Source organism: Bombina bombina, chromosome 6, assembly GCF_027579735.1.
Source record: "Bombina bombina isolate aBomBom1 chromosome 6, aBomBom1.pri, whole genome shotgun sequence".
NCBI classification, from domain to species: Eukaryota; Metazoa; Chordata; class Amphibia; order Anura; family Bombinatoridae; genus Bombina; species Bombina bombina.
Genome location: NC_069504.1, coordinates 518,934,865 through 518,960,386, shown reverse-complemented (window position 1 = coordinate 518,960,386; position 25,522 = coordinate 518,934,865). Strand labels below are relative to the sequence as shown.

Sequence of the window (25,522 nt, the reverse complement as noted above, 5' to 3'; positions counted from 1 at the left end):
ACCAGGCCACAAGCTTCTTTGCACCAGTTCACAAGCTCGGCCACAAGCTCCTTTGCACCAGGCCACAAGCTCCTTTGCACCAGGCCACAAGCTCATTTGCACTAGGCCACAAGCTACTTTGCACCAGTTCACAAGCTCCTTTGCACCAGGCCACAAACTCCTTTGCACCAGGCCACAAGCTCATTTGCACTAGGCCACAAGCTACTTTGCACCAGTTCACAAGCTCCTTTGCACCAGTTCACAAGCTCCTTTGCACCAGTTCACAAGCTCCTTTGCACTAGTTCACAAACTCCTTTGCACCAGTTCACAAGCTCCTTTGTACCAGGCCACAAGCTCCTTTGCACCAGGCCACAAGCTCCTTTGCACCAGTTCATAAGCTCATTTGCATTGGCTTCTTATTGGAAGCAGCAAAGGAGACTAGAGAAGAGGTTTACAGGGGGTGCATCCAGGGACTGCTTTGAAATATCCACACCCTGCAGATGTTGTTGACAAAAAGGCAGTTTTAAATAATTGTAAAACATTTCTTTGGATCCATGTATGTTTAATGCAGTGGTCAATTGCTAATATAGAGTATGTATATATATATATATATATATATATATATATATATATATATATATATATATATAAAGCATTCATTATATTGTTGTAAAGTGACTGTTCTGCTCCTCCTATAGATAGAACAAGTCAGCCAGCTGGCAGTATTCACAGAAGCTGCATTAGACTATCACAGACAGTCAGCTCAAGTTCTTGAGGACCTTCACAGCAAACTACATAACAGGTGAATGTTTGTGAAATTAAATAATGTTAGAATTCTGAAGAAATTTATTTTTTTAGCTGCAATAGCAATGAAGTGTTAGATGCCTTTTAAATCCCAGTCAGTCTGTTTTGGGTAAGCATTAAAGGGACATAATACTCATATGCTAAATAACTGATGCAGTATAACTGTAAAAAGCTGACAGGAAAATATCACCTGAGCATCTCTATGTAAAAAAGGAAGATATTTTACCTCACAATTCCCTCAGCTCAGCAGATTAAATTCGGTGTAAAAAAATATACTTCAGCTGTTGCTCAGCTTAGGGTTGCCACCTTTTGCCCAGAAAATTCCTGGACACTTTAAGTGGGCGTGGAGAGGGTGTGGCTTCTCGCGGCCTCAAATTCATTATAAAATCAATTTTTATATATATATTATATTTACACATAATTAAGCCCCCACAAAAAAAAATGACCATATCAATTTGAAAAAACAGCAGACACAGCCAAGTATTACTTACAGCTTCTCTGTGGCTGCACTGCTCTGCACTTGTTGGCTCAGGAAGGCTGTATGCTGCTGGCTGCTGCACAGGACCTACAGACTAGTTGACGGGAGGTGGTGGAACTACGAAGGTAAAAACTTCCCATTTTTCGGCAGGCAGACAGCCCGCCGCGCGGCCACCACACCATCACCTGCCTCAGTCTCTCTGCCGCTCTCAGCTGCAGCCGGAATCAGATGTGACGACTCCTCTCCTTGACCCTCTTCCCCCCTCCCACTGCCCCACACCAATCTCCGTCTCACTCTCTCCTGCAGGCAGCAGACTCACCCATTTTGTAACCCCGGGCTAAGGGCTCCACTGGCCAGCTAATATTTTGTAAAGTCTGCTCACTGCTGCGCCAGGGGAGCGCTTAGCCTGGGGCATTTGAGGCTAGTTCCGGGACATGGGACACAGAGCCTCAGACCGGGACTGTCCCGGTGAAACCGGGGCGGGTGGCAACCCTAGCTCAGCTGCAGGTAAAAAATAATAATGAAGAAATGAACAGCAGCCAATCAGCATCAGCAGTGCTAAGGTCATGAACTCTTTTACTGTGATCTCATGAGATTTCACTTAACTCTCATGAGATTTCATAGTAAACTTCCTTAAACTGAATAGGGAAAGCTTACTCCCTTAGCTGTTCCGGGACAGACATACTGATTTGCTGCTTAGAAGTCCTTTACAATGGGATGTGGCCACTGAGGAATTTTTGAGATAAAATACCTTTCTTTTTTACATAGAGATGTTCAGGTAACATTTTCTAGTCAGCTTTTTGCAGCTATACTGCATCACTTTCAAGTGAATTCAACATTTGGGTATCATGGCCCTTTAAGTTAATTCCATATCGCAGTGTTTATGTTAACAGTTCTTTCATCTTGTTTATAAAATCTTTTGCCAGAAAAGAGAGTCACACATTCACTTGGATTGTAATGTAGGTGTCTCTGTTTCACATAAAGAACAGTTTATAGTAACATAAACATTTCTCAAGATAACATTTGTGTTTCTAAGTATTTTTAAAGGCCTTGCTGTATCGGTGAATATCTTAGAATATCAGGCTCGTCGGAAACAAGAGTTAAGAAGCAGCGGTCTTTGCACAAGCATTTCACAAGAAATGCTTGTGCAATGTTAAATGCTGACAGCGTATACTGTCAGCATTTAGTGATGTCGGGCAGCGGATCATGTCCGCCCGCATCTTAATAAATCGGCCCGTAGCATCTAATCTAGAATCTGAGTTCATCTTGTTTAAGTAGCCAGAAATGTTTTTTTGATATTGTTATTTTAATACCTGGTCTTCTTGCTTGCAGACTTAATGCAGTGTCCAGGCGCCCTAAAAGGGACTTCCATTCAAAATCAATAATATCAACCTTGGAATCTAGTGAAAAGCTGCACCATAATGGAGTTTCTTACAAATCATCAATCAAGTTATCAGGTAAAATAGACCTAGTAATTTCTCAACAAATTTTACATTTGAATAAAAGAAATACTCACAAAAATACCCTCTATTTGTTGTGTTGTATTATGCAGTATCTATGTATAGGAGTGTGAGCTATGTTGTAATATGAAGTATGCTATGTGTAGAGGAGACTGAACAGTGTTGTAATATGCAGTATCGTATGTGTACAGGAGACAGGGCTATATTGTAATATGCAGTATCGTATGTGTACAGGAGAGGGAGCTATGTTGTAATATGCAGTATCTTATGTGTACAGGAGACAGAGCTATATTGTATTATGCAGTATCTTATGTGTACAGGAGACAGAGCTATGTTGTAATATGCAGTATCTTATGTGTACAGGAGACAGAGCTATATTGTATTATGCAGTATCGTATGTATACAGGAGAGGGAGCTATATTGTAATATGCAGTATCGTATGTGTACAGGAGAGGGAGCTATATTGTAATATGCAGTATCGTATGTGTACAGGAGAGGGAGCTATATTGTAATATGCAGTATCGTATGTGTACAGGAGAGGGAGCTATATTGTAATATGCAGTATCTTATGTGTACAGGAGACAGAGCTATATTGTATTATGCAGTATCTTATGTGTACAGGAGAGGGAGCAGTGTTGTATTATGCAGTATCTTATGTGTACAGGAGAGGGAGCAGTGTTGTATTATGCAGTATCTTATGTGTACAGGAGAGGGAGCAGTGTTGTATTATGCAGTATCTTATGTGTACAGGAGAGGGAGCAGTGTTGTAATATGCAGTATATTATGTGTACAGGAGAGGGAGCTATGTTGTATTATGCAGTATATTATGTGTACAGGAGACAGATCTATATTGTAATATGCAGTATATTATGTGTACAGAAGAGGGAGCTATATTGTAATATGCAGTATCTTATGTGTACAGGAGAGGGAGCTATATTGTATTATGCAGTATCTTATGTGTACAGGAGAGGGAGCAGTGTTGTATTATGCAGTATCTTATGTGTACAGGAGACAGAGCTATATTGTATTATGCAGTATCTTATGTGTACAGAGAGGGAGCAGTGTTGTATTATGCAGTATCTTATGTGTACAGGAGAGGGAGCAGTGTTGTATTATGCAGTATCCTATGTGTACAGGAGAGGGAGCAGTGTTGTAATATGCAGTATATTATGTGTACAGGAGACAGAGCTATATTGTAATATGCAGTATATTATGTGTACAGAAGAGGGAGCTATATTGTAATATGCAGTATCTTATGTGTACAGGAGAGGGAGCTATGTTGTAATATGCAGTATCTTATGTGTACAGGAGAGGGAGCAGTGTTGTAATATGCAGTATATTATGTGTACAGGAGAGGGAGCAGTGTTGTATTATGCAGTATCTTATGTGTACAGGAGAGGGAGCAGTGTTGTATTATGCAGTATCTTATGTGTACAAGAGAGGGAGCTATGTTGTAATATGCAGTATCTTATGTGTAGAGGAGAGGGAGCAGTGTTGTATTATGCAGTATCTTATGTGTAGAGGAGAGGGAGCAGTGTTGTAATATGCAGTATGGTATGTGCACAGGAGAGGGAGATATGTTGTAGTATGCAGTATCTAATGTGTAGAGGAGAGGGAGAAGTGTTGTAATATGAAGTATATTATGTGCAGAGGAGAGGGAGATATGTTGTAGTATGCAGTATCTTATGTTTAGAAGAGAGGGAGAAGTGTTGTAATATGAAGTATATTATGTGCAGAGGAGAGGGAGATATGTTGTAGTATGCAGTATCTAATGTGTAGAGGAGAGGGAGAAGTGTTGTAATATGAAGTATATTATGTGCAGAGGAGAGGGAGATATGTTGTAGTATGCAGTATCTAATGTGTAGAGGAGAGGGAGCAGTGTTGTAATATGAAGTATGGTATGTGCACAGGAGAGGGAGAAGTGTTGTAGTATGCAATATCTTATGTGTAGAGGAGAGGGAGCAGTGTTGTAATATGAAGTATGGTATGTGGACAGGAGAGGGAGATATGTTGTAGTATGCAGTATCTAATGTGTAGAGGAGAGGGAGAAGTGTTGTAATATGAAGTATATTATGTGCAGAGGAGAGGGAGATATGTTGTAGTATGCAGTATCTAATGTGTAGAGGAGAGGGAGAAGTGTTGTAATATGAAGTATATTATGTGCAAAGGAGAGGGAGATATGCTGCAGTATGCAGTATCTTATGTGTAGAGCAGAGGGAGACGTGTCATAATATGCAGTATCTAATGTGTAGAGGAGAGGGAGCAGTGTTGTAATATGAAGTATATTATGTGCAGAGGAGAGGGAGATATGTTGTAGTATGCAGTATCTAATGTGTAGAGGAGAGGGAGAAGTGTTGTAATATGAAGTATATCATGTGCAGAGGAGAGGGAGATATGTTGTAGTATGCAGTATCTTATGTGCAGAGGAGAGGGAGATATGTTGTAGTATGCAGTATCTAATGTGTAGAGGAGAGGGAGCAGTGTTGTAATATGACGTATATTATGTGCAGAGGAGAGGGAGATATGTTGTAGTATGCAGTATCTAATGTGTAGAGGAGAGGGAGAAGTGTTGTAATATGAAGTATATCATGTGCAGAGGAGAGGGAGATATGTTGTAGTATGCAGTATCTAATGTGTAGAGGAGAGGGAGCAGTGTTGTAATATGAAGTATATTATGTGCAGAGGAGAGGGAGATATGTTGTAGTATGCAGTATCTAATGTGTAGAGGAGAGGGAGGAGTGTTGTAATATGAAGTATATCATGTGCAGAGGAGAGGGAGATATGTTGTAGTATGCAGTATCTTATGTGTAGAGCAGAGGGAGACGTGTCATAATATGCAGTATCTAATGTGTAGAGGAGAGGGAGCAGTGTTGTAATATGAAGTATATTATGTGCAAAGGAGAGGGAGATATGCTGCAGTATGCAGTATCTTATGTGTAGAGCAGAGGGAGACGTGTCATAGTATGCAGTATCTAATGTGTAGAGGAGAGGGAGACGTGTCATAATATGCAGTGTCATATGTACAGGAGAGAGAGGTGTGTTTTAAATTTTGTCTGACAGTGGATTTTCTATTTTCTTTCTCACCTGGCTTTATTCTTTATTTTTCTCTGTTTCTTACTCAGGCCCCGTTTGAAAAACATTTGCAGGTCTAGACGTGGTTTTTCACTCTAACACTCACAATTCCCTTATGGAATTTGATAAAAAAAGGTCTATCCCTGAGAGTGGCAAGATGTTTCCCATACAAATGTAGCCATAAATCAGCAAGCATTACCCAGGGTGCTGAATAAAACAAATGTGTGGCTCCTAAGCTTACATTCCTGCTTTTTCAAATAAAGATACTACAAGAATGAAGAAAATTTGATAATAGGAGTAAATTAGAAAGTTTCCTAAAATTGCATGCTCTATCTGAATCATGAAAGAAAAAATGTAGGCTTCATTCCCCTTTAAGTACAATTTTTTTAATTTTTTTAAAGATTTTTTTATTTTTTTTAAGAATAGGGTTTTTAATGCGCAAAATAGCTGATATAAAATTAGGGCAATGCCCTACCAAATGCCTTTTTTTCAGGGCAATTTTTAAATTAGGCTTTTTTTAGATAGGCTTTTTTTGGGTGGTGGGGGGGTTACTTTAATTGTAGAATAGGGTTGTATTTTTTCTAAGAAAAGAGTTTCTTTAGGGCTATGCCCTACAAAAATGCCCTACAAAAAGGTTACTGCTATAGTAACTTTAAGTGTTAGTATAGGGTTTTTTATTTTGGGGTGTTTTTTTCTAAAGGGGATTTTCATTTTAGTATAGGCATAACTGTAGTTTTTTTTATTTTTAATAGCGGCTTTTTTTTTTTGGTAATGTGCTCAGGGCCAGATTGGGCTACCGGGAATTTTCCCGGTGGGCCGCCGTAGATAGGGCCGAATAGTTAATGACTCACTCATGTGGCTAAGTTGAAGTAGGAGAAAACAGAGAGCAGGGCTGCCAGAGATATATTACATTGGTCTCCCTGCACAGCCCCTGCGCACTAAAATTACTGCAGCTTTCTGCTAGTTAGGCTATGACAGTAACTGGTCCCGCCCCAAAAACAACCTGATTGTGTTTCTGCACAGCCTGCTGTTTGAACTCTTAAAGTGCAGTCTCCCTCTACTCCTCTCTGCCCGAGCATGGCACTGACAGATCACTTCAAAACTTTACACAGGCAGAAGACCAGTAAACTATTGTAAGGACAGGATGGGCTACAAGGGGGCTGCTGACTAAAAAATGTTATGTCTGCTAAGCTTCTTTATTGCCTGCTGTTGTCCGGCTAGGGCAAAGGGCTCCCAGCCTCGCTCCCTCCCTTTGATCATCACTTCTTATGCTTATGTATATATATATATATATATATATATATACACACACAGTATATAATATATGGGTATCTGTATATATATATATATATATATGTGTGTGTATATCAGCGCTAGGGAATTTGGCTGCGCTATACAAATAAATTATAATAATAAATATATATATATATATATATATATATATATGTGTGTGTGTATATAACTATATATATATATTATATATATATGTGTATGTATATATATATTTATGTATGTACACATATATGTATGTACGCAAACACGCATATATATATATATATATATATACACATACACACACACACTGTTAGGTTTCAACTGATGAAAGACAGTTGTTTGGATCTGCAACTGCGAAACTGTTATAAAATGTCTCAATGGAGCTGAGATTTATCTTACCAGGAAGACAACCAGCTAGCTCACAGTGAATTTTTGGTAAGATACAGTTGAGGTATATTCAGGTATGAACCTGGTTATGATCTCAGAAATAAATCAGAAGAATGTCTCTCTCTATGAGGAAGAGCTATATATATAATTAAGCAGGCAGTCCTGAGTAACTGAACAGTGTCTCTTGTAGTGAAAAAGTTATGGAGATTAGGCGCTTAATCTGCAAAAGGGATAAAGGTGTGTATGGAGGTCGTTAGCTAAATATGTAGAAAAAACTGGACCTTGGACAGAATAAGTGAAAAATTCTTCTACAATTTATTTTCAAAATAAAAACATGATAATACCAAGATAAAATAAATCACAATCCCTAAGTGTTGCAACACTATATCGATCAATTCATAAAATTTCTAAAATTCAGATATACATTTGTTTCATACACAAATAAAAGGATTTATCTGCTCTTTTGTATCCTTTGTTCAAAGATTTTAGATAGAATATATTCTTTTATTTCAACACAATTAATAATATTTGTCTCTATTTGATATTTTATATCTATATTTCATCAGCTTTAAAATTTCAAATATGTAGCAAAAACTAACAATTAGTTAAAACAATTTAAATGCAAGATTATAAATGGTGTCCCCACAATGGCTGTTTACTTATATTGGTTATAATTTTGTGTATCTAAAAAGTTCATCAAAGCATTTGTAAGTAATTGGAGATAAATTACTGAGGGCTGTGTTCTTTATCCTTATATTTATGTTGTGATATATTAAGGTTTCACAGTTACCTCTTTGTATCCTCAGTGAGCTTAATTTGTAGAAAAGGAATGTTCCAAACAGTGTTTAGGGGTGATTTTCTTACCCTCTCTTGTGAGCTGTTACTACTCACGGCTTCCCAGCGGTTCCTATGTGTCCTCAGTTTGACTCTCAGACAAGGGGTTCCGGTAGGTAATTTTCTTTGTGTTACCTTGTCACTGGTCTTTGTAGAAGTGCTCTGATTACAGCACCAAACTCTTGTAATCATATACCAGGTGAGTAACGAATTGCAGTGATGAGAAACTTCACATATATATACATATATACAAATTAGAACATGTTCATGCTTACCACAACCTCAGGACACTTTGCTTGCAGTTATTTTCAGTGAGAGGAGAGATTCTGATCTGCAGCTGACAGGCAACAGTGAAGCAATGCAATCAGGTAAGAGACAGAGCGGCTGTATGGAAACTGGAACTCAATTACAGGTTGTTATTCCTTAGAGCCTTTAATGTAAATAGTCAGCGGCAGACTTAGTTACAGTGACTGTGACAAACAAAAGAGCAGAGGTTTGGTATTGTAGCACAACTGTTTCCTTTGAGAGGAGATGATTGCTGCAGCTTGTGGGAGTCAGCATGAAGTGGGAATCAGTCTCCCAGATCAGTCTCCCAGTTTGTAAAGATCCTGTGCTGCAGGCAGTTTAATGATTGGAAAGTTTCCTATTGTTTAGGATGCTTGAAATATCTCAGTAGATAAAGGAGATTAGAACAGTAATTTGTAATCCAAAATAGCTTAGGATAAAGCAGAGAGAGCAACTATGTTACTCCTATAAAACTCAATAACTAAGCACTTGTCTAAGGTTAGAAGACAGGTGATATAGAGTAGGTAGGTTGGTCTAATGAATAAAGGTGGTATTGGAAGTTATTCACACAAGTCAGTTTAAGGTGGAATACCTGACACACACACACACATATATATATATATATATATATATATATATATATATATATATACAGTACATACATACACACACATATATATATATATATATATATATATATATATATATGTGTGTGTGTGTGTGAAATGGATAGTGTTTTGGTTTGCGCTGTGTGTTTTGCAAATAGTTATTTTGCACTTTTTAAAGTTCCTCCTGATGTATTTCAAAGGCAGCTTAGTCTGGAGATTCCACTATCATCAATGGAATAAATTGTAAAGGGTGAGAGTTGAGGGTCCCAGACTGTAGCGCTCATAGAATGGAGGAAACATAAACAAAAAGCAAATTATGGTGCAGTGTGACTATACTAGTACACAATATAGTACAAAAAGTAAGAATGATGCTCACCTTTTTGGACCTCAAACATGTGAGGTATGTGAGGAGCATTGGGGGGAATAAATCCCTGCCTGTGTTAAAGGTGTTTGTCCCATGGTGACCTGTTGGAGTATGGTACTTCTTTGGAGTACGGTGTTTCTTTCTTTTGGTGCCTTTGGGATATTCTTCTCCTCTGTGGAGTATGGTGTCTTTAACTTTCAGTTAGGAATTTCATCTGTGTGCTGTAGAGTAAATCCGTTCTATTTTGGAGTGTACTGTGGTTTCTTAAAGAAAGACATGTGTGCTTCTCCTCTCTGGAGTATGGTAGTTTCCTTATATAATTGATAAAAACTCAGATGCGAGTGTATGATAAAAACGGTTTTCTTTATTTGAAATACAAACCGTTGTTTGTGCTCATAAGTAAAAAGTCTTTAAACAATGTTGAATAATTCTCATTAAGAGACTGAGAATAACTTCTTGTAACAAGCAAGGATGAGTGAAGTGAATGCCTCTTGAAGCAAACAATGAAAGATGTGCCAATGGTATGGCTGTTAATTCCGTTTGCACAAGGATGATGAAAAGAATGAAAATAACGATGGTGGAAAATACCTGTGGGTGTTCTATGAACAGCTGGGTGGTTTGTATCCCATTCAGGTGTTCCACTTTGAAGGATGGCACCGGATTCTCAGACATGTATCTGTCAGGCTTGCAGAGAAACGCTCAGGACCGTTGTGGTCTCGCCGGACCGGAAGTGACATCACAAGTGGGCGTGCCACCCAGCTGTTCATAGAACACCCACAGGTATTTTCCACCATCGTTATTTTCATTCTTTTCATCATCCTTGGGCAAACGGAATTAACAACCAAACCATTGGCACATATTGTGACTTTCATTGTTTGCTTCAAGAGGCATTCACTTCACTCATCCTTTCTTGTTGCAAGAAGTTATTCTCAGTCTCTTCATGAGAATTTTTCAACATTGTTTTAAGTCTTTTTACTTATAAGCACAAACAACGCTTTTTGTTTCAAATAAAGAAAACCGTTTTTATCATGCACTCGCATCTGAGTTTTTATCAATTATATAAGGAAACTACCATACTCCAGAGAGGAGAAGCACACAAGTGTTTCTTTAAGAAACCACAGTACACTCCAAAATAAAACGGATTTACTCTACAGCACTAGTATAGTCATACTGCACCATAATTTGTTTTTTGTTTATGTTTCCTCCATTCTATGAGCGTTGCAGTCTGGGACCCTCAACTCTTACATATATATATATATATATATATATACACAAATATATAAATATATATATATATATATATATATATATATATATATATATACACAAATATATAATATTACACACACTTTATATATATATATATATATATATATATATATATATATATAAATATATATATATCTTTGACGAATTATAGGGCTGGTCTACATTTTTTCCAGGGCTGCTTTTTATTCCCAGTCCGGTCCTGAATGTGTTTTCTTTCCATAAGGCAGGGAGAGTCCATGACTTAATTCCTTACTGTTGGGAAATACAACACCTGGCCATCAGGAGGAGGCAAAAACACCCCAGCCAAAGGCTTAAATATCCCTCCCACTTCCCCTATCCTCCCAGTCGTTCTTTGCCTTTCGTCACTAGAGGAGGATGGCAGAGAAGTGTCAGAAGATTCAGATAGTCCTTAATGGGTATGTTCCCTTCAAGAGAGGACTGAAGTTTTAAGCAATCATGTAAACCTCTCAGTGAGAGTATTGATGAAAGTTAGAATCTAGACTGTCTAACAACTCCTGAGCATTCAGTGTTAACGAGTTACACTGCTTGCGTTTCCACACTCAGGTCCCTGTCAGAGCATCGCTACAAGGCTGTCACACTTGAGACGCTGTATCTGTTCCACAGCACGGATCCTGGAGGGTAAGTCTGTGTTATTTTCATATAGCAGGGACGCCTTATATAGGGTCACAGTGTGACTCCTCTATACCTTAGTAGGATCAAGGGTTAATATCTCCTCAGTGGGAGTTTATTGGGAACAGTTTGGGGAGTTTATATACTGCTTTAACATTTGTGAAGAACGTTTTCAGGGCTCATTTAGACTGTGTACTTTTGGCAGGAACAGGCAGTTTTAACTTTCACTTTTGTGAGTTGCGCAGCTCCTAATAGCTTTGCATACTTTTTCATAGCAGGGAAGTCCTGCCTTGCGCACCATGTGATCAGGGGTTCGGCTTCATTCACTTCCTTACAATCCTGCTGCAGACAGCACTTCTGAGGAGCGTTTCTTGACAACTTGTCTGGGTCTTGGAGGTGGTGAGTGCCCCAGCCATTAGTTTTGTAAAGGTAAGAAAATGGTAATTGACTGCACCTGGATAAAAATAACCAAGCTCACTATGAAGGGACTGCCTAACAAAAATCCCCAAATATGAAATGAATTGAAGGGACAAAATAGGAGCGCCAATTGGCTAAAGGTTACTAGTCAAGGTGACACAATAAGGTAATAAAAACTAAAAAAGGTTAAAACATCAGAACAAAAGGTTTATTCATGCAAAAATTACCTCACATAGGCAGATCAGGCTAGCTGATCAGTGGGATATAGGAACAAGAGTGCATAGTGATAAATTATACTGAATAGTCACCTAACTACAAAGAGCTTATATAGGTGTACAATAACAATACTAATTGAATAAAGTGACAAATAATCGTATATGCAGGATAACAATAATAATAATATCCGGGTATATACAAATGAGAAGTGTTCTCACTGAATAAATCAAAAGAATATGTATAAAGAAAAGAAAAATGAAAAAGTATACATATAAAAAACTTAGTGTTCAAATGGCAAATGGAAGGTGATGAAATTAAAGTCCAGAATGGTTTCCGTTAAAAGATAAAATCCTTGAGGGGTGTCCTAAGTGGTGCTGTGCCAGCCTTAAAGATGTGGAAACCTTGTAGGATCAATGACATAAGGAGGTGTGTACAATAAGGCCTTATAAATGTAGTGAGTACCAATCAGTAAATTAAGAAATTACCTGCAAAATAATGCAAGCCAATACAGTAACGTCAAAATGTGTTTAGCGTATTGATGCCACATGTATTTCTGGTTCCGGTACGCGGACTTCCGGGTTAGCGTAAATGACATCATATCCGGTTTGTATACTTCCGGTTTGGGACTTCCGGTTTAGCGTAAATGACATCATATCCGGTTTGTATACTTCCGGTTTGGTGCTATAGCGTTATTTCTGGTAATAAGGTGAGTGGATTCCATGTTTGTGGAGGGCAAACTTTGCCCTATAAGGGAACTACTAATCAAATAAAAGGTATATTAAATCAGTTTAAAAGTACCAAATTGAAAAAAAATGACAATGTGGATAAATAAGGGACAACATAAATGAAAATGAAAATAAAAATGGAGGCCTGTATTCTTCCCAATACTGTGCATACAAAATATAAAAAATATAAGAATATATATTACAATAACTAACTAGCGTTAGCGAAAAAACTGAAAGGAATGGGGCAATGGATTACATACAATTTCTCACATTAGTTATAACACATATGGAACACAATATAAACTAATGTTCGAATATTTCATATCATGCATGATGATCAGGTTCTAGTGTCCAGGACATTAGTGATTGTCACTCAAGAGGGATATAGATGGTCTAAAAAGTTACTTAAAATAATTAATATATTTAATATAAATATATCAATATCGACATGAACATGTTATAAAATAAATAAATGCTAGAGCAATTACTTAAAATGGGTAACTAAATATGGGTCACTAATGTGATATGTGGGTTCGCACTTAGGCATGCCCATATTGTCCTTATATAGGCTAGATAATGACATGGTCCTTAATGCTCCTTTGAGGTGTATTATATCAGACAATGAGTCATAAGAGAGCACACGGATTACAATTGCAGACAATAAAGAAATTACAGACAATATAGAAAATTTCCAATATATTCCAAGCTAGTACGAACATACATACAAGTTATGTATGGAACTTAATAATGTCTAGAGAGCAAAGATACACCTGTCCTAATAGTATATGTCCCCTCTATTGAGTGTATTACAATATAAAATCTAGATCCAGTCTTTAATCACTAATAATAAGAACTATTATTAAAAATCTATGGTCAGTAGTAGTACTACATGGGGGTTTCTACAGATGGAACAGACACCATGTTAGAAGTGGATGTTACTAACTAGAATAGATGGACTACTTCAAAATTGGCATTTAGGCATTTGGGGTAGATACAGTCAAGGTTAAAGATCCATTTGGATTCTATCCTGAGCATTTTTTGTTCAATGTCACCCCGTCTCCAGTCTCTCAATACCTTACAGATACCCATAAATTTAAAGGTGTCATCTTTACCTTGATGTTGATCTTTGAAATGCTTATAAATGGGTAAGTCTGTTATTCCCCATTTTATCTGGAGGAGATGTTCCCTGATTCTGTCCTTCAAGTGGCGTGTGGTTTGTCCTACATACTGTAGGCCACAGCCACATTCTATCAAATAGATGACGAACTTATCTGTACATCGGATCTTCTCTTTGATACTAAACTGCTCATGGTTAGTATGATACTTAAAATTGTCGGGTTTTTTACCATGTGTGCAGGCTTTGCAGAAATGACAGGGAAAGAAACCCCTAAGTTTATTGCCCTTCAGATCCCGGTCATATTGTCATTTCTTAGTTGGTATGCTTGGGGCTAAGACGGATTTAAGATTCTTTGCTTTGCGATATATGAATTGAGGTTTACTGATCAGGTGTTCACCTATCACATCATCATCTTTTAGTAAGTGCCAATGTCTATTAATGATTTTTTCTATGGGACCCCTTTTCTCATTGTATTGGGTAATGAATGGTACTTCTCCGTTTTAAGGATTTCTTAGTTTTATTTTTGTAACTTAGTAGGGACTCCCTATCAATCTCACCAACCTCATTGATAGTTCTATCAATTAGTTCTTCACCGTACCCCCTTTCTAGAAACCTATCCTTAAATTTAAGGGATTGTGTAATCCAAGTACCATCATTCGAGCAGTTCTTTCTAACCCTCATGAGCTGCCCTTTGGGGATGTTTGTAATCCATCTGTTCAGATGGCAACTATTGTGGTGAATATAGTTGTTGCAATCGACATCTTTAAAGTATGTCGATGTTTCAGTAGTCCTGTTTTTAGCTTGAATATCAAGATCTAGAAAATTGATACATTCTTTGCTTATTGAATGGGTGAATTTCAGGTTGTCCTGATTCTGGTTCATCACCTCAAGGGTATGAGTAAGATCATCAAGGCTCCCCCTCCAGATCATTAATATATCATCAATATATCTCTTGTAGAGGACCAGGTCTGTACTGGCCAGGCAGGAATCCCAGAAGATGGATTCCCATTTCTCCATATACAAGTTGGCATAGGTCAGCGCGAACCTGGTCCCCATGGCTGTGCCACATAGTGGTCTGTAGAACTTGCCTTCATTATTAAAATAATTATGATTTAAAATATACTCTATGCCATTCAAGATGAAGTCTTTCTGTTCTTGTGGCATAGTGGGATCTTTGTCCAAATAATATTCTACTGAGTTCAGACCCTCTAAATGGGGGATGCATGTGTAAAGTGACGTCACGTCATACGTTACCCATGTATAGTTTTCTTCCCATTCTATATCGTTTAGGATATTAAGAACTTCAGTAGAATCACGTGAGTAGGAAGGCAAATCTTTGACAAATTTCTGTAGGTTTTTATCAATATATTCTGACAAATTGCTAGACAGGGAACCTATGCCAGAAATGATGGGTCTGCCAGGTGGATTTATTAGGGTCTTATGAATTTTCGGCAGATAGTACAAAACCGGTGTCTTAGGATATTTGTTGGATAGATAATTAAACTCTTTACTGTTAAGAATCCCTGAATTATTGTCTTCAATCAATAGATAATCTAGAGTTCTTTTATAGTTATAGTAATCTGTGGGATTGGAGTTTAATATACCATAAGTCTCTTTGTCGTCTAATATCCTATTACATTCTTTTGAATAGTCAGTTTTATTAAGAATTACTTTTCCACCACCCTTATCGTATTTATCATGTCGATATTAATGTATTTTTATTTCTATTAATTATTCTAAGTAACTTTTTAGACCATCTATATCCCTCTTGAGTGACAATCACTAATGTCCTGGACACTAGAACCTGATCATCATGTATGATGTGAAATTTTCGAACATTAGTTTATATTGTGTTCCATATGTGTTATAACTAATGTGAGAAATTGTATGTAATCCATTGCCATTCCTGTCAGTTTTTTCGCTAACACTAGTGGCATTATTGTAATATATATTCTTATATTTTTTATATTTTGTATGCACAGTACTGGGAAGAATACAGGCCTTCATTTTTATTTTTGTTTTTATTTTCATTTATGTTGTCCCTTATTTATCCACATTGTCATCTTTTTTCAATTTGGTACTTTTTAATTGATGAAATGAATTCATTTTTATTGAGATCACATTTACATTATAGAATCAATAAATGGATTTGCCAAGCTAATTACTAAGTTGATAAAATGTATTTTTAAACTTGATTACATATTTTTATTCATTAGATTGATTGCATATAATCATGAAGTTGATCTAATACATCTTTTAAACTGATTTAATATACCTTTTATTTGATTAGTAGTTCCCATATAGGGCAAAGTTTGCCCTCCACATACATGGAATCCACTCACCCTAATACAGGAAATAAAGCTATAGCGCCAAACCAGAAGTATACAAACCGGATATGATATAATTTAAACTAAACCGGACGTCCGCATACCGGAAACGGAAATACATGTGGCATCAACGCACTAAACACATTTTGACATTACGGTATTGGCTTGCATTATTTTAGTGGTAATTTCTTAATTTACTGATTGGTACTCACTACATTTATAAGGCCTTATTGTACACACCTCCTTATGTCTTGAGAAAGGCCCTTTTACAGGCTGAAACGCGTAGCAAGGTTTCCACATCTTTAAGGCTGGCACAGCACCACTTAGGACACCCCTCAAGGATTTTATCTTTTAACGGACACCATTCTGGACTTTAATTTCATCACCTTCCATTGGCCATTTGAACATTTCATTTTTTTATACGTATACTTTTTCACTTTTTTTTTTCTTTATACGTATTCTTTTCATTTATTCAGTGAGAACACTTATCATTTGTATATACCCGGGTAATATTATTATTGTTGTCCTGCATATATGATTATTTGTCACTTTATTCCATTATTGTTATTGTACACCTATATAAGCTCTTTGTAGTTAGGTGACTATTCAGTATAATTTATCACTATGCACTCTTGTTCCCTATATCCCTCTGATCAGCTAGCCTGATCTGCCTATGTGAGGTAATATTTGTATGAATAAACCTTTTTTTCTAATGTTTTAACCTTTTTTAGTTTTTATTACCTTATTGTGTCACCTTGACTAGTAACCTTTAGCCTATTGGCGCTCCTATTTTTCCCTTCAATTTAGTTTTGTAAAGGTGCCTTTCTATATTTAAAACGTTTATTTTTATATAGTTTTTCTCTTAGTTCCGTACACCCGCTGTTTGAAGTTTATTGCGGTGCGGTTTGTTCAGACAGTCCACTCTCCTGTGGATAATTTCTGTACAGTACCCATCGCCTGTTGTTCTCTGTGGTACGGAACTAACCTCAACATCCACTACTGAATCATCTTGTAAATAACCTGAAAGATTCAAGAACGGATCTCGAAGAACTTACAGACCATCGACTAAGGCTATAGAAGAGAGCCTGTAAAGAAAGGCGTGAAGTTTAAAAACTAACCGCTACAGAAGAGGTCTGATAAACCACTGCTTAAAGTTACAGCATTGGGGAAACAAATATTAAAGACCGGAAAACTGCAATTCCTTGGCACAACTGTTGAATTAAGAATAACAGACCAAGAACCAGCTAAACCATTTGGGGGAGAATCCCCGCAAGGAGCAACAAAAGGTCTTCCTCCTCTCTCTCCAAATAACAGGATCTCCGTCTACGGGAAACGGACCAGCTAAAAACAACTGAGACATACAAACGGAAGAAAAGTTGGATCCTAAAACCGTAAGCCATAGACATTTCAAATACAGACTGTTTTTTAAAAACAGAAGAGACTGTTACTTTTCTACCAACTAGCATTTACTTTGTGGTACCACACATCAAAAAATCGCTATTCTTAGCATATCTTTTGAAAATACATGTAAAATCTATCTTTTGTAATACTTGCAACATTGTAGTTTACTTGTATAACTGTTACGATATTGTGTTTCAATCGTTACTTATATAGTGACATATACTCAGGTTCAACGATCATTGCAAAACACAATATTATCTTCTTTGGATAACGATTGTTTATTCCCAACTATTACATACAATATGTATAAAATAGTATAACAAGTGTTTCTTGCACCGGAACATTGTATCCAAAAAACTGATAATACCAGACCACATTTTTAAACAATTTATGGATTAACGAATAATCAATCAATACATACATTATTTTAGAAGGTTGGCCAACCATTTTTAAACTATTGTCACTTCCTTATTTTAAAGATTGTACTGAATTTGATATATGCTATTTTATTAAATAAATTATTCATTTCTAACATTCCATTTATCATTGCCTCATTATCTTTCCTTATCGGGTAATTTAGCACATAGCGCTCACGAGTCTTAAACCATTCTAAAAAAGGATGCCAGATATAGACCTCATGGACTCCCATCTCAATGCCAAATTACCCAAGTACGGATCGAGATCGAGGGATCCTCAAGTTGTTCTAATAGATGCCCTAGTGGTTCCATGGAGGTTCAGTCTCATATATCTCTTTCATCCATTACCTCTTCTCCCTCGTGTGGTGGCAAGCATCAAACAGGAGCCAGCATCAGTGATTCTAATTGCTCCATCCTGGCTGCAAAGGACTTGGTTTGCGGATCTAGTGGGGATGTCCTCATCTCTTCCATGGAGGTTACCTTATCGCAGGGACCTGCTGATACATGGTTCCTTCCGTTATCAAAATCTAGATTCTCTGAGGCTGACTGCGTGGCTCTTAGCCAGGAGAGGTTTCTCTGAGAGTGTCATCAACACTTTAATTTAAGCTTGTAAGCTAGTTACTCATCACATCTACCATACGGTGTGGTGGACTTACCTGCACTGGTGTGACTAGCGTAGTTTTTCTTGGCATAAGGTTAAAGTTGCCAGAATTTTATCTTTTCTTCAGGATGGACTGGAGAAGGGTCTTTCTGCTAGTTCCCTAAAGGGACAGATATCGGCTAAGCTTCTGTATGTGCAGTCCTTCGTTAAGGCTCTGACTAGGATCAGACCTGTGTTTAGAAAGATGGCTCCACCATGGAGTCTCAATTTTGTTCTTAATATGTTGCAGCAGGCTCCGTTTAAGCCTATGCATAATGTTGACATTAAACTGTTGTCTTGGAAGGTTTTGTTTCTATTGGCTATTGCTTCTGCTCGAAGAGTCTCCGAGATTTCTGCCTTGCAATGTGACCCCCTTAACCTTGTTTTTCATGCTGATAAGGCATTTTTACATTCTAAGTTAGGTTTCCTTCCTAAGCTGGTGTCAGATTACAACATTAATAAAGAGATTGTTGTTCCTTCCTTGTTTCCGAATCCTTCTTCAATGAAGAAACTTTTGCTTCACAATCTAGATGTGGTTCGTGCCTTGGAGTTCTACCTTCAGGCTACTAAGGAGTTCAGAAAATCTTCATCTTTGTTTGTCATCTATGCGGGTAAGAGTAGGGGTCAGAAGGCCACTTCCCTGTCTTTCTGGTTGAGAAGTGTCATCTGCCTTGCTTATGAGACGAAGGGACAACAGCCTCCTGAGAGGATTACAGCTAATTCCACTAGAGCAGTAGCTTCTTCCTGGGCTTTTAAAAACGAAGCCTCAATGGATCAGATTTGTAAGGCGGCTACCTGGTCCTCCTTACATACTTTTTCTAAATTTTACAAGTTTGATGTGTTTGCTTTGGCTGAAGCAGCTTTCGGGAGAAAGGTTTTGCAGGCTGTGGTGCCCTCAGATTAGGGTTGGACTCTTTTTTGTTCCCTCCTGTTATTCCTTCAGTGTCCTCTTGAGCTTGGGTATTGTTTTCCCTACAGTAAGGAATGAAGTTGTGGACTCTCCCTGCCTTATGGAAAGAAAACAACATTTATGCTTACCAGATAAATTCCTTTCGTTCCTGGCAGGGAGAGTCCACGCCCATTAGTTATTCTTTGTTTGTGCGGCTCCCTTTTTGTTTTTCTTCTGGCACCTTTATACCCTGATGTTTCTCCTACTTTTCCTCGTTCCCTCGGACGAATGACTGGGAGGATAGGGGAAGTGGGAGGGATATTTAAGCCTTTGGCTGGGGTGTCTTTCCTCCTGGTGGCCAAGTGTTGTATTTCCCAACAGTAAGTAATGAAGTCGTGGACTCTCCCTGCCAGAAAAGAAAGGAATTTATCTGGTAAGCATTGTTTTTTTTATTTTCATTTATTTTATGTTTGTTATTTTTTGTAACTTGGGTGTTAGATGTTAGGTAGTTTAGTATTGTAGTGATAGTTTGCATTGGCGGGTTGTAGCGAATTAGGGTTTAATTGGTTAGGGGGCTTATATCTATGGGGTCTGGTGGCAGTTTAGGGGTTAATGGGTTTGGGGGCTTATTGAAATTGGGGTTGTGATGGTTTAGAGGTTAATAGGTTAAGGGTGGTTAGGTCTTTAGGTTAAGGCAGATTGGGGTTTTAGAACTATCTGTGTTGTCATGTTAACCACCTTATCTTATGTTTCAAATAAGGCAGTTCTTTGATTTTTTTATGGGTTTCTGCCTAAGGTGGTTCCTTCAGATGCTCTTAATCAGTAAATTGTTATTCCTTCATTATGCCCAGCACAAAAAATTCTAAAGAATGTTTTTTTTTTGCATAATCTCGTTGGTTAGAAATATAAAGTTATACCTACAGGCAACTAAGGATTTTCATCAATCTTCTTCCTTATTTATGCATTTTTTTCTGGCCCTCATAACCTCCAGAAAGCAGCAGCAGTTTTTCTAGCCTTTTGGCTAGAGCTCCTCATCAGAAGTGCTTACTTTGTAGTGGGGAAGACTCCACCTGAGCGAATTACAGATTATTCTACTACATTGGTTTTCAAACCTGTCCTCAAGCTTTCCTAACAGGCCACATTTTGAGGATATCTGAACTGGAGCACAGGTGAAATAATCAGCTGATTAGTAAACCTGGTTATTGTACCTGCTCTCATCAGAGGTAATCCTGAAAACCTAGCCTGTTGGGGAGGCCTGAGGACAGGTTTGAAAACCAGCGTTTTTCTACATCTGTTTCTACTTCCTGGGCTTTCAGGAACTTTTCTTCTGCAAGGTGGCTACTTGGTCTTCCTTACACACCTTTACTAAATGTTATGATTTTGACTCTCTCTTCTGAGGCACCTTTTGGCAGGAAAGTTCTCCAGGAAGCAGTCCCTGATCATTAGTGTTCCTGCTTTAACGTCATCTCCCTCTATTTCATGGTGATCTCATTGACTCCACACTTGAGTATAAGATCCCACATGTGATGGCTCGATGACTCTCACCACCTTATAATAGAAAACAAAATATATGCTTACCTGATAAATTTATTTCTTTTATGATGGTAAGAGTCCACAAGACCTACCCATTTTTATGTTCAGTTGGCACAGTTTTAGTTTGCCCTTTATTTACCATGCTTTGTCCTTCCCTGCTTTTCTGTTTCTCTCCTTATCTTGGCCATATTTTAGACTGAGGTAATTAGGGAAGTGAGGAGGAATAAAAGCTCTTGAGATGGTGGGTAGATTTTAACCTCCTCATAGTGGACTGCAGTTTAATCCCACTTGTGAGGATGTTAAAAGTCACAGGTGTTAAAAAATACATTAGGAGAAAATAATTAAGTTGACTGAGGTGTTTTTTTAGAGCTATGGTCCAATGAAAATAGAGGAGCATCAAAGATATTGATACCTACTGTGGGATAGTTGCCAAAGACCCAATAGGTTCCATTCATCAATAAAAGTAAGTTAATGGCTTTCACTGGTAATAATGGCAAGGAACTACTTTGGGGCTGACTACACTAACTTCTCACAACTCACAGTCAGAATCAGTACTCTTTCTTTAAATGCCAGAAATGTTGTTTTAGAAACACAACCCTTTACAAGGTATCCTTGCCTTTTCACCTTAACTTTTTCCAGACGTTAGGAAGTTCCATGCCGTTCTAACTGTGCTGGGCTTTAGCGCTGTTAGGACGGCATGGAACGTCCTAGCCGTTTGGCTGTACTGAAGCCAATGGCGCTTACTGAATGGGAACGGGTCATGCCGGGCATGCCTAGCATTGTAGGCTTGCCCCCCCCCCCCTGACCCAATTCCATCATTGAAATCTCACGATCGTGTGATTTCAATTTGTTTACATCGGAACGTTGTTCTGATGTAGACAAATTAAACCCGGCATGAAAGGGTTAAGGACCCCGTTGTAAATTTGTCACTTGCAAGACACACTAATAATAGAAGTGATAAAAGTGTTATTAATTATTTATAAACAAACCTAAATGAGAAATATTTTTTAAGATTGCTTCTGCTTGCACAACAGCCAATAGTCTGGTAGCATGGTCATAACCCATAATATAATATGTGCACTAATAGTACAAAACACATAGTTATCAACTGTGTTTATGATATACTGTACTTACTTTTAGCTGTGGTATGTAATTTTAAGCATATTATGATTTTTGAAGGTAAAATAGCTGTCACTTCAGATAGCTTACAATTGTCTGTTAATGATTGGATAGGTGCTAATTGGTTAATGTCATAGCTTCACACTTAGCTTTATACTTGTGAAAAGTGGTATTTCAAAAGTATTGATAAACAATTGAATATGTTTGTGTACGCATTTAACAGTCCAGTGGACATCTGATTCTGTAGTGTGATTCTTGTGCAGAGATAAGTATATAACATATATACCCCCCACTGCTTATTTACTGGAGCCTTTTTTGTTTTTAAACAATCTCTAATCTAAATGTATCATTAGGCCATTAAGAAAAGAACCCGTTTGTGATTAGTTTTCTGGACATCGATTGCTTTGATTGTATTTTGAGTTTGAGCATGTATGTTTCAAACATGTACAGCGGCGAAGCAATTACCTACAACACAACACCAGCTTCCAGTGTTCTAAAATCTAAAATCAGAGCAAAAAACTACAACATAGTTCCTTTCTATAACAATAAATCATAACTACTTAACCCAAGCTTTTATTGTTCATTCCCGGTTTCTGTCAAAAGATTGTATTTAAGTTGTAGCATTTGTGTATATTCAGACAAGCCTCATATATGGTTAAAATTATTTTATTTGGTTGGAGTCCATTCTTTGACTTTACAGCTCTCTGAAATGTGTTTAAATGATATCCAAATCGCTCAGGGTCCATAACTAAAATTATATTTCCACTAACATGTTCGAAGGAACTGATGAGACTTTATAATTAATTTATTAAATATTATGTTTTCTTTCAATTAAAATAAGTGCTGAATAAAGAGTTGTGTTTAAAAAATATTTCAAACAAATATTTAAAAATGCTAATGAATGACTAGAGGTATAAGAATTAAAAAACTTGAAGGACCTGTAAATACAGTAGATTAGCATAATCAACAAATGCATGATAAAAAGACAATGCAAACAGCACTTAGGGGCCGATTTATCATGAGTCTGGTGGACATGATCCACTGTAGCAATCATATCCACTAGACATCGATAAATGCTGTCAGCATTTATCATCGCACAAGCAGTTCTGGTGTACTGCTTGTGCAATGCCGCCCCCTGCAGATTCGCAGCCAATCGGCCGCTAACTAGGGGTGTCAATCAGGCCTATCGTATGCGATCGGCAGATTGATGTCCGCCGCTTCAGAGGCAGTGGACAAGTTAAGGAGCAGCAGTCTTAAGAAGGCTCGCGCGGAAACAGATGTATTTGGGCCATGATAAATCGGCCCCATAGTCTAAACTTCAAATAAGTAGTAAATTTGTTTTCTGACAAATTTCAGTTATGTCTATTGCCACTCCTCTTGTACCATGTGACAGCCATCAGCCAATCACAAATGCATATACGTATATTCTAGGAATTGTTGCACATGCTCAGTAGGAGATGGTGACTCAAAAGGTGTAAATATGAAAAGACTGTGCACATTTTATAAATAGAAGTAAATTGGAAAGTTGTTTAAAATTGCTGATCTATCTGAATAATGAAATTTAATTTTTCCTTTTAAGAACTAGCACAGAAGCACCATTTAATCTACAATGAAGTAACAGCCTCTAGCTTACATCAACATTATAAATTAAATTAGAGTTTCTTTAGCTAATCTTTTTAATCTCATTTGTAACTCTTATTATTAATGTTGCTTACTTGGCATTTGTGGCTTTTTGGCTATGTATTTGAGTAGTTAATAATCTTAACCATGATAGCTGCATAATAGCTCTAGGAGTTTTCAGTTACTGAGTTTGTACCTCAATTAAAATTGTCAGTAGATACGTTTGTCCTTTAGTATAAGCATAATAGCATCAAACAACTAACCCCAGGTGATCATGTATAACTAACTCAATAACTGTATTGTTTCAACACTTTACAGGTTCTGCATCACACTTGGACCAGCCCTGTTGCCGAGCGCTGTATGACTTTGACCCAGAAAATGATGGGGAACTTGGATTCAAGGAGGGTGACATCATTACTTTAACTAACCAAATTGATGAGAACTGGTTTGAAGGGATGGTCAGTGGTAATTCTGGATTCTTCCCTATCAATTATGTGGAAGTGGTGGTTCCTCTTCCGCAATGAAATGCAGACTATGACTTTGGAGACACCATGCAAAAGGGGACTCACAAGCAGTCTGAATGTGGCATTCTGTGAACGCCTTGCTACTGGAGTGACTTACAACTTTTAGTATGTCTCATCTCTTTTATATGTATTTATTTTGTATTAATTTTATTTTTATGAAAACATTGACATTCTGTTATATGGAAATGAAAATCTATTTTCGTCCTTCTTGTTGTACGTAGAATTCTACATTGCATTGTTTCAGAAGTGACATTTTGACTCTGTGTGTAGACTGCTAAGAGACAGTATTTTATAGCTGTCTACTAGTATTTTAAAAATTCATTACAGTTGTCAGTCCCTGTAAAGTAACTGATTTCTGTAAAAAAAACCTTTAACTGTGAATATACTTATACATGTTGCACAATTAAAAAAGGGAAGACAATATTGCTATAAAAGTTGTTGTAAACCGTCTTATATAACATGCCATGTTTATCTGACCAAATCTAATAAATATATTGAAAGCCTGCGTTTTGTGAAACTTTATAAAAATCTGTTTGATAAAAGGCTTATAGCTGTTATTTGACAAAAACAAACAAACACTGTAATGTCCCAAAACAACTGCTGATAATTTGAGGTCTAAATAGTCTGAAAAAGTAGCTACTTTAACAAAAAAACAAAACCGAGTTCTAGGATCGTCACAAGAAATATTACATAGTATATCAAGAGTATATACTAGTTGTGTATGTTTGCCAACATACAGTATCTTATTACGGCATAGTTTAAAGTGATTTATTTCTCATTGCCAGCAATTTAATTTTGACTCAGCTGTACAAGTAATGAAATTAATGTGAAAAATGGAACTGTTGAACTTAAATGATTTGGCATAATTAACATCTTTTACAGGATTCAGTAAACTTTTTAACACGTGCTTTAAATACTTTTGTTGCTGAATTTCCTCTTTTTTACATGTATGTTTATAACAATCATTAAGAAACAGAAAATTAAAAAATTAAAAGGGCTTCAAACTGGACTTAAAGCCAAAACATTTTCTGCTCTGTACCGTATGTCTTGTACCAAAGTCATTGCCTAGATTTTTGTAGTTCTTCTCCATTATAAATCCAAATAAATATTGTAAACTAAAAGCAAGGTCTGGC

The 25,522-nt window shown here is 37.2% G+C and overlaps 1 protein-coding gene across 2 annotated transcripts in view; it reads left to right on the top strand.

The window, feature by feature from the left end:
- The window catches only part of SH3GL3 (SH3 domain containing GRB2 like 3, endophilin A3), a 394,383-nt gene extending 369,491 nt beyond the window's left edge, over positions 1–24,892 (top strand). For both annotated transcript variants that reach the window (XM_053717414.1, XM_053717415.1), the window contains 3 exons: positions 678–781; positions 2,594–2,718; positions 24,184–24,892. In XM_053717414.1, coding sequence (XP_053573389.1) covers positions 678–781; positions 2,594–2,718; positions 24,184–24,389 — 435 coding nt within the window. In that variant the 3' untranslated portion in view covers positions 24,390–24,892. The remainder of the gene's footprint in view (positions 1–677; positions 782–2,593; positions 2,719–24,183) is intronic.
- Positions 24,893–25,522: the final 630 nt, after the last annotated feature.